At 46.0% G+C, this 15,182-nt stretch overlaps 1 protein-coding gene across 2 annotated transcripts in view; it reads left to right on the forward strand.

Moving 5' to 3' along the window:
* The first annotated feature begins 956 nt into the window (after positions 1-956).
* Positions 957-15,182, forward strand: part of dcc (DCC netrin 1 receptor) — a 142,125-nt gene continuing 127,899 nt past the window's right edge. For both annotated transcript variants that reach the window (XM_047014850.1, XM_047014851.1), the window contains exon 1: positions 957-1,430. In XM_047014850.1, coding sequence (XP_046870806.1) covers positions 1,343-1,430 — 88 coding nt within the window. In that variant the 5' untranslated portion in view covers positions 957-1,342. The remainder of the gene's footprint in view (positions 1,431-15,182) is intronic.

Here is a 15,182-nt window from a genome sequence, read left to right on the forward strand (position 1 = left end):
ATTTAACAGGATTGTACATACGGAATAAAAGTCAAAATACCCTGAAATAGCAATGCACCTACATTCATTTAATGTAGATAATTTCATACACTGTGTCCTGAATCTCAAACGAACTGCATGTGACACAATTAGACAATGGAGTTGTTCTGGTTGAACTAAATTGCTTCAGTTAAAACCGTCTGGTCTGGCCACCATTATGTCAGCAGAACAGGGACCACAGTTTCTATTCATTGACATCATTCACAAAGCCAAGGGAAATGTACGTTATCATCTCTCTTGTAATTCATGATGTCTTGAGCATATTCCATTGAGAATGGGCAATGGATTTGTGGGCCACAAGATTGCTCTCTACAACACTGTACCTAATTCGCTGTTTAGTTCACAGTTAATTCAGAGTCTGATAATAACCAATTAGGTAATTCCCTCATTCGGTTGTGCTATTATCTTGTCCCCTCATCTAACTCACGCTGAGACCGATAAGAAAAGGAGGGGTGAGTGCGTGTGTGAATGAGCGGGCTATGTTATTAATGTGTTGACTTAAGCATTTCGCGGGTGCCTTTGGTTCCCATAATTGTCCTTTTTCGGCACCGCTTTCATCTATAGAATAATAGAAGCTTGAATGAGACGGAGGGATGGTGGATGTGATTGACATGTCTGAGAAGTACAAAAAAAAACAGACAGCTTGTTCTTACACCGAGGCAAAAACATACAGTGTCCGTTGGGTACAAGTTAGAACTATTTAGTGATTTTATCGTGTGCATGAACATGCTGGCCGAGCGCAGCTGTTCTCATCTCAACAGCGACTTTTGATGAATATTCAACGATCTCAATTTAGTAGGCATTTACTGTAGCTACAGTTCTTAATGTGGCCAGAGGTGGCAGGCGATATCAGTTATTCCACACAGCCCTGCGAATCCAGGAGTTTGCGGTGTGATTTAATAGGACCAATTGTTCAATCCGTTCCGTTGGAGTTGCTACCGGTCTTTGGCTCAAACCGCTTTAGATCAATGAATTCGCGTACCATACCCCACTCCATGCTCACAGTGAGGCGCTGGACAGCTCCCGGTACCAGTGAGGCTGCATGCCCCCTCTCAAGTCATTCTGGGGATTTTAACCAAATTTCTTGGAACACCAAAAAGAGATGGAGGATTGACGATTAGAGTTGTGGCTTCATTTCACTTGGAAAGTATCACAGTCTGCATTTTGTTCCCATTGCATTCAGTTTTTGGAAATCGGTTCCATTTGTTCGGTGCTCATGAATTGATCAGTGCGTGGTGTGTTGGACAAGTAATTTTTTTCTAATTGTGGACTGTCGCTTAAAATAAAAGTGTGAAGCGCAATCATGGATGGTCCAATTGGATGTATTTGGCTGAAAAGACTATCTGTACTTGCTTGGTTGTGCTTTATTGCGGGAGCTGCAACATCATATGGTAAGTCTGGAAATACTAAGTTTAAGCTCGACCGTGTTGGTTTATTGCAATGCATGCTCATATGTAATAATGATATTGGATCAAATGCTAGGGTGACAGGGCTTTAAGAGTCCACCGATGAGGGGTCGTCTGGGTAGCAAAGTAGCTCCATAAATGCGGACATGTTACCCAAATTGTCTTACACAGTAGGTTACTTGAGATGTGCTTTTTTATTCTTTCACGGAGTGTGGCCATCTATCGAGGATCATTTTTGGCAGAGATGTACCATAGTTCTGTTTTTGCAATCCATTACACACACACACGCACACACACCTACACAAAAGACACATATACCTACACACACACAGACGCACAATCTCTCTCTCCTCATTAGACCTTTGAAATAATTGTCAGGTTGACTAGGCTACACAGTAGGCTACACATTGTATGCGTGGGAAGGGGTCACCTTGTTGAAGTAAATGTATTCAAAAAATATAAACTGTTTAATCAAGATAGCACACACCCACCCACACAGAAATACACAGTTAGACCCAAACACACAGACAATTGTGTGTATCCGTGTGTAGGTGAAAGAAAGACACTAGGTTTAGTGGACTGGTGGTGTGGGATAGTCCTTTGCTTCAAACTATATGAAGTACATGTCTTCATGTTGAAACATTTGATGTTTGAGGTCTGTATCACTTGTCCACTTGACATCTACTCAAAGTGCTACTTTTTTGGACTGCACTTGAAGTGCTCCCTTTCCCCCCTTGCTTCTCAGCTTGTCTGTGTGATTTGCCCTCCCAAACGGCTGGTACACACTTTATGTCAGGATTCTACCACTAGAGGTGCACTGCGACTGGAAATCCGAAGTGCAGTCTCATCACTGTGAATAGGACTGACTCGTTGTGACTCACTTGGCACGTTGCGAGATCTTTGAGATAGTTAGAGCCTCTCAGGGGGCTGTGTTTGATATGCTGCTCACGGCCAACCAATCAGGTTGATCCAATCAGGTTGGTCCGACACGGTATCAATCCTTTGAATTGAATCGGCTTCATGAACGACCATTGAACACACGCCGTGCCCATTTATATGGAATAAATCATTTTATTGGTTTTAAAATGCATTGCATAAAACCACACTTCCTTCCATGCACTTCCTTTGGACTACAGCACATTACGTGTCGATTATCATCAGGATCCAGGAACTTGTTTTTATGCATTTCTTGTTTCTTCTGTATCTGTCAGTTAGTCACCTGTATGATTAGAACGATGTTCATAAACTAAGCTTAAACACCGTCATTGGAAACACATTAATTTCTAAACAGAAATCCTAACTATCAGATAGGCCATATGTCCATACATGGGGACTTTAGTAGAATCTCACTGTAGAAAACACCTCCCGCTGTGGATTATCCAAAGATGATGTTGTGTAAGCTGGACTGTACTTTCAGATGGCATATATGCATTATTTGAGTTTTAACCCCCTCATCTCCTTCACCCCCACCCATGTTGCACCTGGTGGTAGAGCAGTGTACACAAACTATCAGGCGGGCCAGGTTTATGGTTAGACCCAGACTCAGGGTTTTACATGAATCCCCTCACCCAGCCCCCAACATATGCAACTGTCCTGCACGATCATTCCTGATGTTTTCCAATGTCTGAGAGAGATTATCCGCCACTTGTTTGAACATGAGCAGATGTGCAGTCAGATGTTTGTCGCAACATAGATTACCTTATTTATTTTACCAGAGAGGAATGCCACAAATATGTCCCCATTACTAAGACTTCAGAGAACTCTGCTATATGAGCTCCCCAGATTCCCATTCTATTGTTTTTTTTTGTTTGTCCTGATGATAGGTATGGTAATACCAAATGTCTGGAATTTTTTAAGCTTTGAATATCATTTTTAAATTCCAGACAATAATAAGCATTCAGCTACAGCATGTGTGTTGTTTTCATTATGGATTACATTTGTACTGGTCCACACCACTGCACAAAACAATCAATGTGGCCACAACAAGCATAGTCGACTCCCAATAGCTATGTGAACCGATGCCTTCACTATTCTGATGCTTGGTATGCTATGAGAGAGGGATCGTGAGTTAGTGTTTCCATGCTAATGCAATAGCTGGTCCTATCTGATGCGGCATTAAAAAAAACGTGGTTTTCGCAGCTCTGTTAAATGCTGACACCCGTGTCATATTGACTCTGTAATCCAGGCCCGTAGCTTCAGCATTTTAATGAGTGTCTCTCCCGCGTGCGTTCATCAATGGAGAAGCTCAGCTCGCGCTCTGTGTTGTTCTACGTTGGGAGCGCCCACCTGTTCTAGGCTCCGCGTGCTACTCCGTATTGAATGAAATATTTAAACAATGTTTTGTTAAAGCAAACCCTTCCAATGGTTTAGGCTGTGAGCTGACTACTGATTTATTTTCCGGTTGGTGTAAGTCCCAAATGAACCAAGTTGCAGAGGGCTGCCAGAGTGCCAGTTAGTGCATTGTGTTGCATACTGTTTGTTTTGACAGCAACATTCACAAATAATGTATACTATATTTCCATCCAGGGCAAATACTCCCTTCTGACTGTGTCTCCTAAGATGTTACTGATACAGGAGTGTCAGCACTTTCATAGAATGTCACACTGCTCTTAACAATATTGAAAAGATTCTACACATGGTAAACTAGGTGGAATGAAATGGAATATGGTTTCTCGGGATCCAGGTGGCTGATGAGCGGTTAGGGAAGTGGGCTAGTAATCAGAAGGTTGCCAGTTCGATTCCCGGCTGTGCATTGGTGGTAAGGCATTTCACCCTACTTGCCTCGGGGAGAAGGTCCCCTCTAAGTTGCTCTGGAAAAGAGGGTCTGCTAAATAACTAAATGTAAATGTACTCACGATCACATATTCAGCTCTCAATGTTACTAAGTGCACACGTAGAGCTTCTTGTGTGTCGTACAGTTGTTTGGTGAGATTGTATTTCTTGATGTTTGGGGGGCGTTGGAGAGGGCTCAGTGATCAAGTCATTTCAGACTTGTCTACCTACTGATAGCCAGCTCACAGGCCTGACAAATGAACGTGTGATTGTACATAACCTCTGAAGTCAATAACAAGCCCATATCAATGTACTCTCCTTAATTAACAGTGGCTCTGGCTATCGCGAATCATGTTTGAACATGTTTCTGTCTCCAATCCTCCTGCAGAACATATCCTGCTATTTCCCCCATAATACATCAAGAATGCATGTTTATAAGCCCCAGATGGTATTGGCCTGTAAATAAGGTCTGCTTTCATTTTACCACACAGTGAGCAGTTTGACCCAAATTAAATCCCAGGTTAACATGCAAACAACATTTGAGTACTGTACATGTAAACCATTCGATTTGCTTTAAGACGTTCTCTGCGAGGTCTTGGAGTGTTAGATCCTCGGAAATGTGGCGGTCGAACAGAAGTGGTGCATGGGGGGGGGGGTGTGCTTGGTGCATCACTAATCTTTAAAAGTGGCTATAAATTTCATGGACACTTTACTGAAGGATGAAGCATAACAAGAGGCTCTGGGGCAGTGCTTTTTTGGAGAATATCCATTATGCTGGCAAAAGTTAATGATTTCTTTCAGTCACGTACCCTTTCACTGCTGTTGTTGAAGGGGTGGTGTGTGTTGCAAAGGGAACATCAGAAGTCAAGGCAACTCTGTACCTTCTCATGTTGACCATTACGCTTGATACTTATACTTCATGACATACATTTGACTATGAAGAGAAAACTCTGTGACTCATTGTAAACACGTTGCTCGAACTAAATCAAATTTATGAATCGTTGTTTTTTCTTCCAGAAAGCCGGATGCTCTGCTTTGTTTTTTTTTCTTTCTGTTATTGCAGATAACGTTGTTTGACAGTTGTCACGGTGCGCTTGAGGGGTTCGAAGGCACATCTGAGTGGCACTTGTAAACAACATTAGTGGTGACATGGCCACAGGCTGGGATGTCCTGACTGAGATTAAATTTGAGGCAGTCTTTTATACTGGACGGAAGTAAACAGGCTAACCCAACATGACGTTGGAAGTTTTGCACACTTGTGGGAAATACTCTTAGGATAGGAGTTTGCTTTTCTGGTCCACTGAGGGATATTATACTTCATGAAACTGACCAGCCCCAACTCTTTCTCTTTTTGATAGAATATTGTTGTTCTTAACAATGATTATACACATGGCTAGATGACAAGTGAAGATTCCTTGTTTAAATGTACTGTGAAGATGCAGCCTGCATAATCAACCAAACACAATCTTCTTTATTTTCTTCACACGGTTAGAATATGTTTTGCCCAAGGGGCATGCATAGCAGTTGTTCTCATGAAATCACAAAGAAAGCTTGAAGCTTAACTGTAAAATCCATGTTAAACAAGCCCTTATGGGTTTACATTGTTGACATTGTGCCTTAATATGTTTTATGAGATGCTATTTGCCATTGAAAACTCTTTGTTCTCAGGAATTGTGTCTATGCTGCTTGTCATAAGGGATGAGGCCTACTTCAGTTCTCAGTTTTCAGTTTCTCAGACTATGCATGACTGTGATGGCAGTGACTGTTTTGGGGGAGATGCTATGTTTGCCATGTTTGCTCAATAGAGAGAGAGTAGGAGGGATGTTCAATCCCAGGATTGTTCTGTGAAATAACTGGCATCCATTTATAAAGCCTATCACAACAAACTCAGCACGCTCTGCTGACAGCCATCTTTTTGCAACTTGATTTGTTTAAAGAGCAACATCTGCTTCTGAGGCTGAGTACCTCAAATAAAGAAAATACATGTTTTATATCCGCTTGTATTGTACAGTTAACTCCTACAGGTCTTGTCATTTTCATTTTGTAATGTGTCGTTATCAGAAGGACGGTAGAGAGATTTTCCATGAAGCTTTGATGGCCTGTTGGTAATGTAATGCTTCTGGCCATGGAAATTATACAGCGTCATTGATTTCATCGGGGGGAAGCTAGACACTGGGCACCAGAAAGCGTCTTGGCTGTTCAGACAGCCTATGGCTAGATTTTTGTAATTAATGAGCGATGAACACAGTGGCATTAAGCACACTAACCCTCAGCGAGGCTGAAGGTGGTGTAAGATGATCGAGAGGGAAGTCAGGCAGTTTGGAAGAGGACAGGGAGGCAAGGGCAAAGCAGATCTCAATTAGCATGCTACAGTAGGCTCTGGCCAGCCACACCACCCATTAAATGCCTTTTCATCGAGCCACATTCACATCCACCTTCCAAAACGACGTCACCAAATGTGTGTGTGTGAGGGGGGTGGGGGGTGGAGTGGTAGGGACACACATCAAGACATGAAAAGACGAGTTAACGGAGAGGGAATGTTCTTTTTCCTTTTCGCTGTAAAAAAAATGTCAGAGACTCATCCACTGCCTTCCCTCAGGGCGTGTCTCGGCACCCGAGGCGGAGAGAGGGAGATTTTTCTTCGGCGATACACATCTGTGGTAACCGTGTCGAGCGTGAGCACGAGAGGGGGAAACACTGGAGTGCGAGACTCCATCTCTCTCCCTGGCTGAGACGCTATCCATCCACACGGCCCCAGCAGCTGCCAGGAGGAAGTGATTGAAACAAACATATGGCTTTCCTCCAGGACATCACCTCGTGAATGTCGGGCCAATATCTCTGTCTCAGGCACCGGCATGCGTTTGATTTCCCGCTCACCACAAACACCCCTGTGCACACACACAGACACACACGCGCGCTCGCACACACACAGCATTACGACCGAGTCCATGTAAGATAGACAGTCGATGAACATTCGAATGCTTCACTGCTCCACTCTTTATCTCCTCTCGGCTCTCTTTTATTTAGGCCTGGTAGGCTTCACAGACCGCCTCCTATCATCTTCATCTCTTTCGTTCACTTCCATCCTTCCGTTTTCTCACCAGGTATTGTACTCCTGTCACAGAGAACCAACCGGACTGAACACAGCTGTCGGCTCTTTGCCTCCTCCTTGTACCACACCCCACTGGCCATCAATAGGGATCTGACACACAATACTGGGGGGTTTGGGTCTGAGAGAAAGCAGGTTAGAGGCAGTACGGGCTGCAGGAGGTGAGAGATGCATTTTGTTTTTCACACCGTTCTCAGCGAGTTGTATTTTACGGATCCCGTGAAGTGTTGGCTTGGTTTTTGGACTGCGTTGGCTCTGATCCAACGGAAAAGATGGACGACGTTAGATGAGCCAAATAGGCCAAGTTTGTCTCTTGGTGCAGGAAATGGGATTGGGTTACTGTTATTGTGACTCAGTGGCTGAAAGGGATTGACTTCTGGCCGCCTTGGCCTGCACGGTTGCCCACCCTGAGATCCCTTGGCATTTGACTGCCTGAACCCATGCCAGAAAGCTTATCACCCTAATGCCTCCTGGATAGGGGGGGGGGGCACGCTTGGTCCGTGCCCCCCCCCCCCCTTCCCCCACAGGACAGGCTCTGGCTTTTGATATCAGGTCTGGATGATTGGCAGTCAAGTAGGGGAAATCTAATCTCAGCTCTTGTGGACAGACACCACGGTCGAGCTGTCGCAAATGTACGTTTGTCCCCGTCTTATCTACAACTACGCTGCAGATGTACAGTTTGTGTCGTTTTCTTTGAGTTTTTACCGGTGTATTTATCCACCTGCTCAGGCGTACTGATTTACTGTAGGCGTGCGGTGAATTCTGTCAGCTCTGGGCCAGCCTGCTTCGAAACCTTTCGTGATCAGCTCTTTGCACTGGTGAGACCCCAGAAGGACCGCATTAGCAGAGTGAAGAGAGAGGGGGAAAGGTACAGGGACAGAGGTAGCGAGGAGAGGAGAGCAGAGCAAAGGAGAGGAGTGGGGGATTGAATACCAAACAGACCCGGCGCATGTGGCACGGCGCAAATAAAGAGACAGAGCGTCGAGCCGATGACACGAAACGGTGAAAAGGCCCTGTGTTCAAAGGGTCAGCTCTCATTTCCATGACAAACCCCACTCACGGCCCCATCTGTCCAAGTCTGAGTGGCCGAGAAGCAGAAAGGGGGGGGGGGGGGGGTTGCTGATGGGTGTCTGTTTTCCCTGATGCTCACATAGCTGCTGTCTCTCGTGATGATGATGATTGCGTCCCTGGGCAAGTCCCGGGCTGTGTGTGTTGGTGTGCACGAGTGTGTTTTTCCATGTGTGTGTCAGGGGCATGGGTGCTCCCTCCATCAGTGTCACAAGAGTTCTCTTCATTAAGTGAAATGCAAATCCCCCCCCCCCCCCAGCAAATGATTAACAATAGAGTTCATGCTTGAGGTTAATTTGACAGAGGCTGGAACCTCATGCAGTCAAATGTTGTCGTGTGCAGACGGCGGAGAAAGAGCAAGGAAGAATTGCAGACCCGCCGTTGAACCCTTGTTGACATTCGTGGTGTCGGTTGCTGGATACTAAAATGAACAAATTGCTGTCTCGAAAAGGCCTGGGCAACACGACCCCATTCCCTTTCCCTCCCTCTCTAATGCAATTTTCACAGCCAAAGAGTAGGCCATCCTTACCGCGCTGAACTTATCATGTTGGGCGATTGGACTCATTCATAGCGTTTAAGGCAGACCCCGCAACATAGGCAAGAAGGATGTAATTCCATCATCTCTACCAGTTCATCCTCCCCAGAATATGCAAACAATTCATTACCTAGGCCTCGCGGTAAATATTTCATAGTACAGAACTATAATTGAAAATGATGATACTGTGAGCTCGTCTGAAACGAAGTGAAGCGTGGGAATTTGTTTGACCTATTATGCAGCGCACACACAATGCATGTGGATTTGTAAAGCGGTATGTATTCAGTCTGTCTCTGTCAGTCGTATCTCGCTCGACAGGCCTTTGGGGATCTCAAAAACGTCTGTCCGTTTCCTCTCAACATGGCGGTCGCCAGTTAGACGGGAAATCTCAACATATTCCAACGTTTTCGAATATTAGGAAAGCCAAATATTTGTGAAAGCAGGCTTGGGTTTCTTTGGGTGTTTTTAATTTCCCGGTGATCTAAATCGTAATATTTATTCAGCCTTTGATTGTTTGGTTAACCTTGTCCTGGTAATAAGTCAGAAGTCTCAGCTGTACTGCAGAGGACGAAGACTCCAGCTGCATTGGAAACCAGCTTCCAGAACATTCATTACCTATCCCACACTGACAGACCTCATGTGGACACAAAAGAAGACAAACTGTGAGCCTTTGATTTCTGAATGGCCCTTTTATCCAGGATTGAGATGTGGGGAATGCTAGTCTGCTTGGCCGAGGCAGTGTCAGGTTGTTAAAGATGAAAGGCTTCTTGGTAATGCGGGTGTATTAGTCTGGTGTTAGCCTAGCCATGCGTTCCATTTTTTTGTTGGTTCTCTTCGGCGCTGACGTCATAAGGCTCACATCTTGATGTCCCTGCCCAGCCCATTGACTTTGGGGACACTTATTCATTAAGCCAGCGACACACCGGATCATACCAACCACAATGAACAGACCTCCTAGACAGGGAAACATTTGCAAGAACCTCAACCTTACTCACTTTATTTTTGATCTTGCCGTCAAGTCATTTCACATGTATTGGAAGGGACTTTATTCGTCGTACATTTTTGTTCCGGACCAAAAATGTGTAATCTCCGTCCGTTCTAATCTTTCCATTTGACAACTCAATCTCTGACGACACCCTATTGTTTGCTTATGAAATGTCCTTAGGGCTGCTCTCAGCAGATAGTGTCAAACTAATGAAGTTATTAAGCCTTCCTGCCAATCAGTTCATTTGAGACATTGTTCTCTCCTGGTCCCCGGCCCCTATGTCGTGTTTCCTATGCCTGCAGGCAGGGGTTGGTGGTGGGCGATGAGGGGCAGATGGGTAATGAGGGGGCAAGGGGTTGGTGGTGGGGTGACCGGGGGGCAGTGGTCGGTGGTGGGTGATGGGGGGAGGCAGGACCAGGCCTGCCGGGAAACCCTCTGGGGGCATCTCCAGGGGCAACGTAGCCCCCAGAATGGCTCTCCAGGGCATGGAGTTGAAGGTGGCAGCTGGGTAGGAGACATCTGCCCACGGGTTTGATTTCAAGCGCCACTCCCCTTCTCTTTGTGTTGTGTGTGGATGGGCTTCCCGTGTCCTCCCCAGCCTCGCTTCGGTCTACCGAGAGCAGGGCAGTCGGTGGGCACGAGCCAGGCTACCGCGTGTCAGAGGAGAACAGTCGGGGGTATCATGAGGCGGTGGCACATGCTCACGATGCCACTTTATCCCCGAGGCTTAGGGAGGGTGTGTGCGTGTGTGTGTGTGTGGTAGGGGGCAGATGGGGGGGGACACACAAAGCCCACAGACACCCCCCCCCCCCCCCCCCCCTCAGGGGAGGGGACTTCATCTGCCAAGGGGGACATCTGCAGCACGATGGAGAGGTTTCTCCTGCTATCCAGAGGAGGTCCCGCTAACTCATTAAATTTTTGGGACATTTTCCTTTGTGCGCCAACACGGTCCTTCAACAGGAGAAAGAGAGAGGGACAAAAGAAGTGTTTGAATCAGGGCCGGACCCGGCCCCTCCATTGATTATCTTTGTTTCCACCGCTGCTCTCTATTTAGATGCTGGAAGAGCCACTAAAATGTCGCGACGAGGACCTCTCAAGATTTCCAGTGTTGAATATTTTTCGTCTCTCGCCCGTTTGTTTTGAGAAGCTTTCTCTCTCCGCATCCACCTGTGCCATGATGGCATATGCATACCCTGACCCGAGTCATTTAGGAAGTTGCATCAGCCCAGGAATCTGTGCACACTGTAATGGATAGTTAAAAACACACTGGGAAATAAATTTCCCTCGTACTAAGTCTAAGGTTGTGAGAACGTTCAATGGTCCGATTTAATTATTTGATTGTTACACTTTACTGGGAAATCAATCCACGCCATCACGAAAGAGAGAGCAACTCGGACAAAAGAGGAGTTTGTGATTGGGGAAAAGAGCTGGGATGAGCTGAGAAAAGAACCGGGGAGGTTTAGGGTATTTAGTTGATCCTTCGTCCACGAGGCAGTATTAATCTGCTCTCTCCCCGCTCTCCTGATCCATTTCGGTGACAAATTAAAGAGAAACTGGGTTCAGAGCCTGCCGGTGCCTCCCTCCGTTCAATCAGCAGAGCCTTCACCGGGGGAGGCACTGACCTCTCTTTTGTGCATCCAATTCTTCCTCTCCATCCATTTCCTCCTGGCCTTGAAAATTCATTTCAGGGGCCTTAACCTCCACAATGCCCTAATGAATGGAGGCTGTGTCTGAGCCCGGGCAGCTTATAGGGTCAAATCTTCTGGTGATTTCTGAGGCGAGAAACAGCTTGACACACAAGTGGCCTGTGGACTGGACAGCACAGCAGTCCATAGGCCAGCTCTAACTCCCAATCATTTGTCGGGGATAAGCTGTGGAGCAAACGGGCTACGCTATCAGAGAGAAGTCCTTCATATGAGGTTTCAGAATCCTTGATCCATGGTTCTGGGATCAAACTCATCACCTTTCCCTTGGCCTGCTGAAAGAAATCCTCTTTTAAAGACCTACAGTCCTACAGGGCACTAAGTACAATAAAAAAAAAACGAAAAAAACATGCACCTCTTAGAAAAAGGCCAATGGGAGATATTGAGCAAAATGTTGTTGTCTGTGCCTGGTTTAGTACTGTACTGTTTATACTCTATACTCTCTATCTCTCTCTCTCTCTCTCTCTCTCTCTCTGTCTCTCTCTCTCTCTCTCTCTCTCTCTCTCTCTCTCTCTCTGTCCCTTACGGTCTCACACGCGCCATAGTTGAACTCATGTATGCGTCGTGGCCCTGGTGGCAGCTCATGTGCTGTGGGGGAGGCCAAGAGCACCGCTGGAGTCTGGACCGGAGGCGAGGAGAGAGCATGGGAGCAGTGAGGAGAGGAGACAGAGTCAGGCTCGCTCGTGGCTCGAGGCTCGCTCCCCGGGCGAAAGCCAGGCAGGCCAGTTTAGTCACAGGCCAGCTTACTCAAGTGACTCAAGTCTCAATCTCAGAGCGAGCTGCCAGAGGGGACAGTCTCCCCGGGAACCTGGCTCGGGCTCCGCCTCGGGGCTCGTGAGAGGGACACAGATCCACGGTGACATCCACACGCGATTCCAGCCTCACCGCTTGCTGGTCCCGCAGCGCTGTCAACTCTGCGTGGTCGAATCGAGTCTCGCCACTGTACCGTGGTTCAGGACCACACAGGTTCTCCACACCACCCTGGGCAGACATGATATCGTATCTGTTGACCTGACATCAGAGCCATCACTGAATACATGCTTTGAAAAGTGTTTCACGAGCATTCAAAAGTGTTTTGAATGCTCACAGGAATATCGGCAGGATATGATGAATAGCCAGCGACAGTATTTGCACATGCTTTTCAATGAGAACCTGGATCATTCACGTCGTCCAGAATTCATTCACCCTTCCTGGAATCATTCACACTGTGTACTCATTTGTGTACAAGCTGTAATGCTGTGGATACCTTGAAGGATGCTTTTTTTGAGTCTAAGTGTGATACATATATTGCGTGGTGTGTTTATCATTTATTTTGCCTCTGCAGGAGGGGGTTATAATTTGGTTGGGTCCTGTATCATTTATTTAACTTATAGGAACCATGATGACAAGGTTCTTGTATTGATGAATTGACTGGGGAATTAAATATGTCTCCTAACAACAGTTCATAAAGCAAAGCTGAGTAAGTGGAGATCTGTAGGGAGAAACATTATTTAGAGCCAAAGAGAATTGAATTACGCACAGAGATTCGGAGACTGAACAAGGAAATCTATACTTGACCTCACATTTACAATCAGGTTACAATTACCTGAAGAAGAAAGAAATGTTGTCACATGAAAGCATTGCCGGGCGTGAATTGGTCAACCAAGTACATGCTACATGAAAACAGATCCCTATGGTGTTTTGTAAGAAGGTAAGGAGACTTTCTGCATCGCTCCTTAGTTGATCTTCTTGAGAACGTTTTCACTTGTATTCGCTCCATGCTTGTTTTTCCACCATATATATTGAAAATGTGGTATCTCTGAGATGTTCGTGCTTTTATCCTCGGCAGTCGTTGACACTTTCTCGTGACAGCAGTGAGGTAAGCACTTTCCTCCTCCTTAAAGCGCAACTCTCCTCCTTTCTAAAAATATGACACTACCAGCATCCAGACAGTGCCCACTCATCATCATTTGTACCTTGGGCGGTGCCGGTGGCAAACGAAGGCCCGTGTGTGCGCGCGGCTGCGTGCATACATCCGTGCGAGCAAGTGCCCCTCATGTATGTACATGGAAGTACTCTTTGTGATTATGTGTGTTCTTTCCCAGGATGTGTGCCTAAGGAGCTGTGTACCCTTTGGCTGTGCACTGATTTGCACTATTAGAAAAAAATAACTCTTCATCCAAGCTAAATCTGTTGATTTGAAAGTGAATCACCGGCAATCAGCTAATGCATGGATCATGATTTGGGTCGTTCGTTGGTGTGTTTGTGTGTGCGTGCGTGTTGGGTACTGAGGAAAGTGGGTAAACATTGGGACACTGAGCTCATCTGTAAACAAGAGTGACAAGGGGCGTCGGCTTCATTTTCTAAACCGTGCCACTTGACAAGGAAATAAGGATAAATGACCATTAGCCCATATCGCATTAATCCAAGGTGCTGAATGATAAATGGAGACGCTCTCCCATTGATTGGTTTTAAGTTCCCCAGTATCTGAGAAAAAGAGAGTGGGGGGGGGGGCAGTCGGTAGGATCTAAGGGGATGGTCATTTGCATATTTCAACACTCACAGGGTAAAAGCTATTTGTTCCTCAAGGGGGTCATTCATTCCTTTTTTTCTCCATTTGGAGTTTGTGGAGAGGCCTAAAATGGGAGATAAACATGATTTTGTTTTTCTCAAGTAAAAACTAGGAGACTTATGTACTCAGTATGCCTTTCATAGGGTGTATTTCACACTGATAATTGCGTAGTTTAATCCAAGGATATAATTAGAAGGCAGTCATGTTATGTCATTGTACTAAATTCAATTAAAACACTTTAAATGGAAGACTCTTAAATGGAGCAGGGCTAATCTTGCTGAGGGGAAGAAAATAAGGCTTTGATGGATTTACCACATAGCATGATTGTACAGGCAAACAAAAGTAGATAAAAAAAGGCCTGTTTGTTTATTAAGATGTTTGTCATCGAGAAGAGAGTGGTTGATAGGACTCTCGATGTGACATGAATATTGCCTGAGTTTCTGGGACTGACACAGCCTTGGCAGTTAATGGACAAGTGCCTATCTGATGGTGGGGAGGGGGGAGGGCGAGGGAGGGAGGGAGGGAGTGAAGCCGAACAAAGTGGAATTGAGATGCAGTCGTGTCATGCCTTTGGGGCGTCCTACCCTCCTTAACATGCGCGGGCAGATTTGGATCAACTCTGCTCTGTCAGATGCGGCTCTCCCGACGACCTTACAAATAACCGGCTGCGCATGTAATAATAATAATAATAAATCCATTTTCTTCATATTGGCATCCTTTCTCGCACTCAAAGCGCCGTGTTCGTCTCTTACCTGTGCGGCGTGTGCACGGTACTCAAGCTGTTTACCAGCTGGGTTTCCCTCTCCTTTCTACCCCTCAGTCAGCCAGAGGTTACTGGCCTCACTGATTCGCAGGCACCAGCTAAACCCGCCGACACTATCCAGCCACGTATCCAGCATGCACGACTTAAGTGGCCTGGAGATTAAACCGTTCCTGAACCGGATGTTGAATTAGGACTTTGTGTGTTTATAGTGTAAATATGCTAAATACGTAACAACCGTCTGTGGTTGTGGG

This window comes from Hypomesus transpacificus, unplaced genomic scaffold (assembly GCF_021917145.1).
Source record: "Hypomesus transpacificus isolate Combined female unplaced genomic scaffold, fHypTra1 scaffold_27, whole genome shotgun sequence".
Taxonomy (NCBI): Eukaryota; Metazoa; Chordata; class Actinopteri; order Osmeriformes; family Osmeridae; genus Hypomesus; species Hypomesus transpacificus.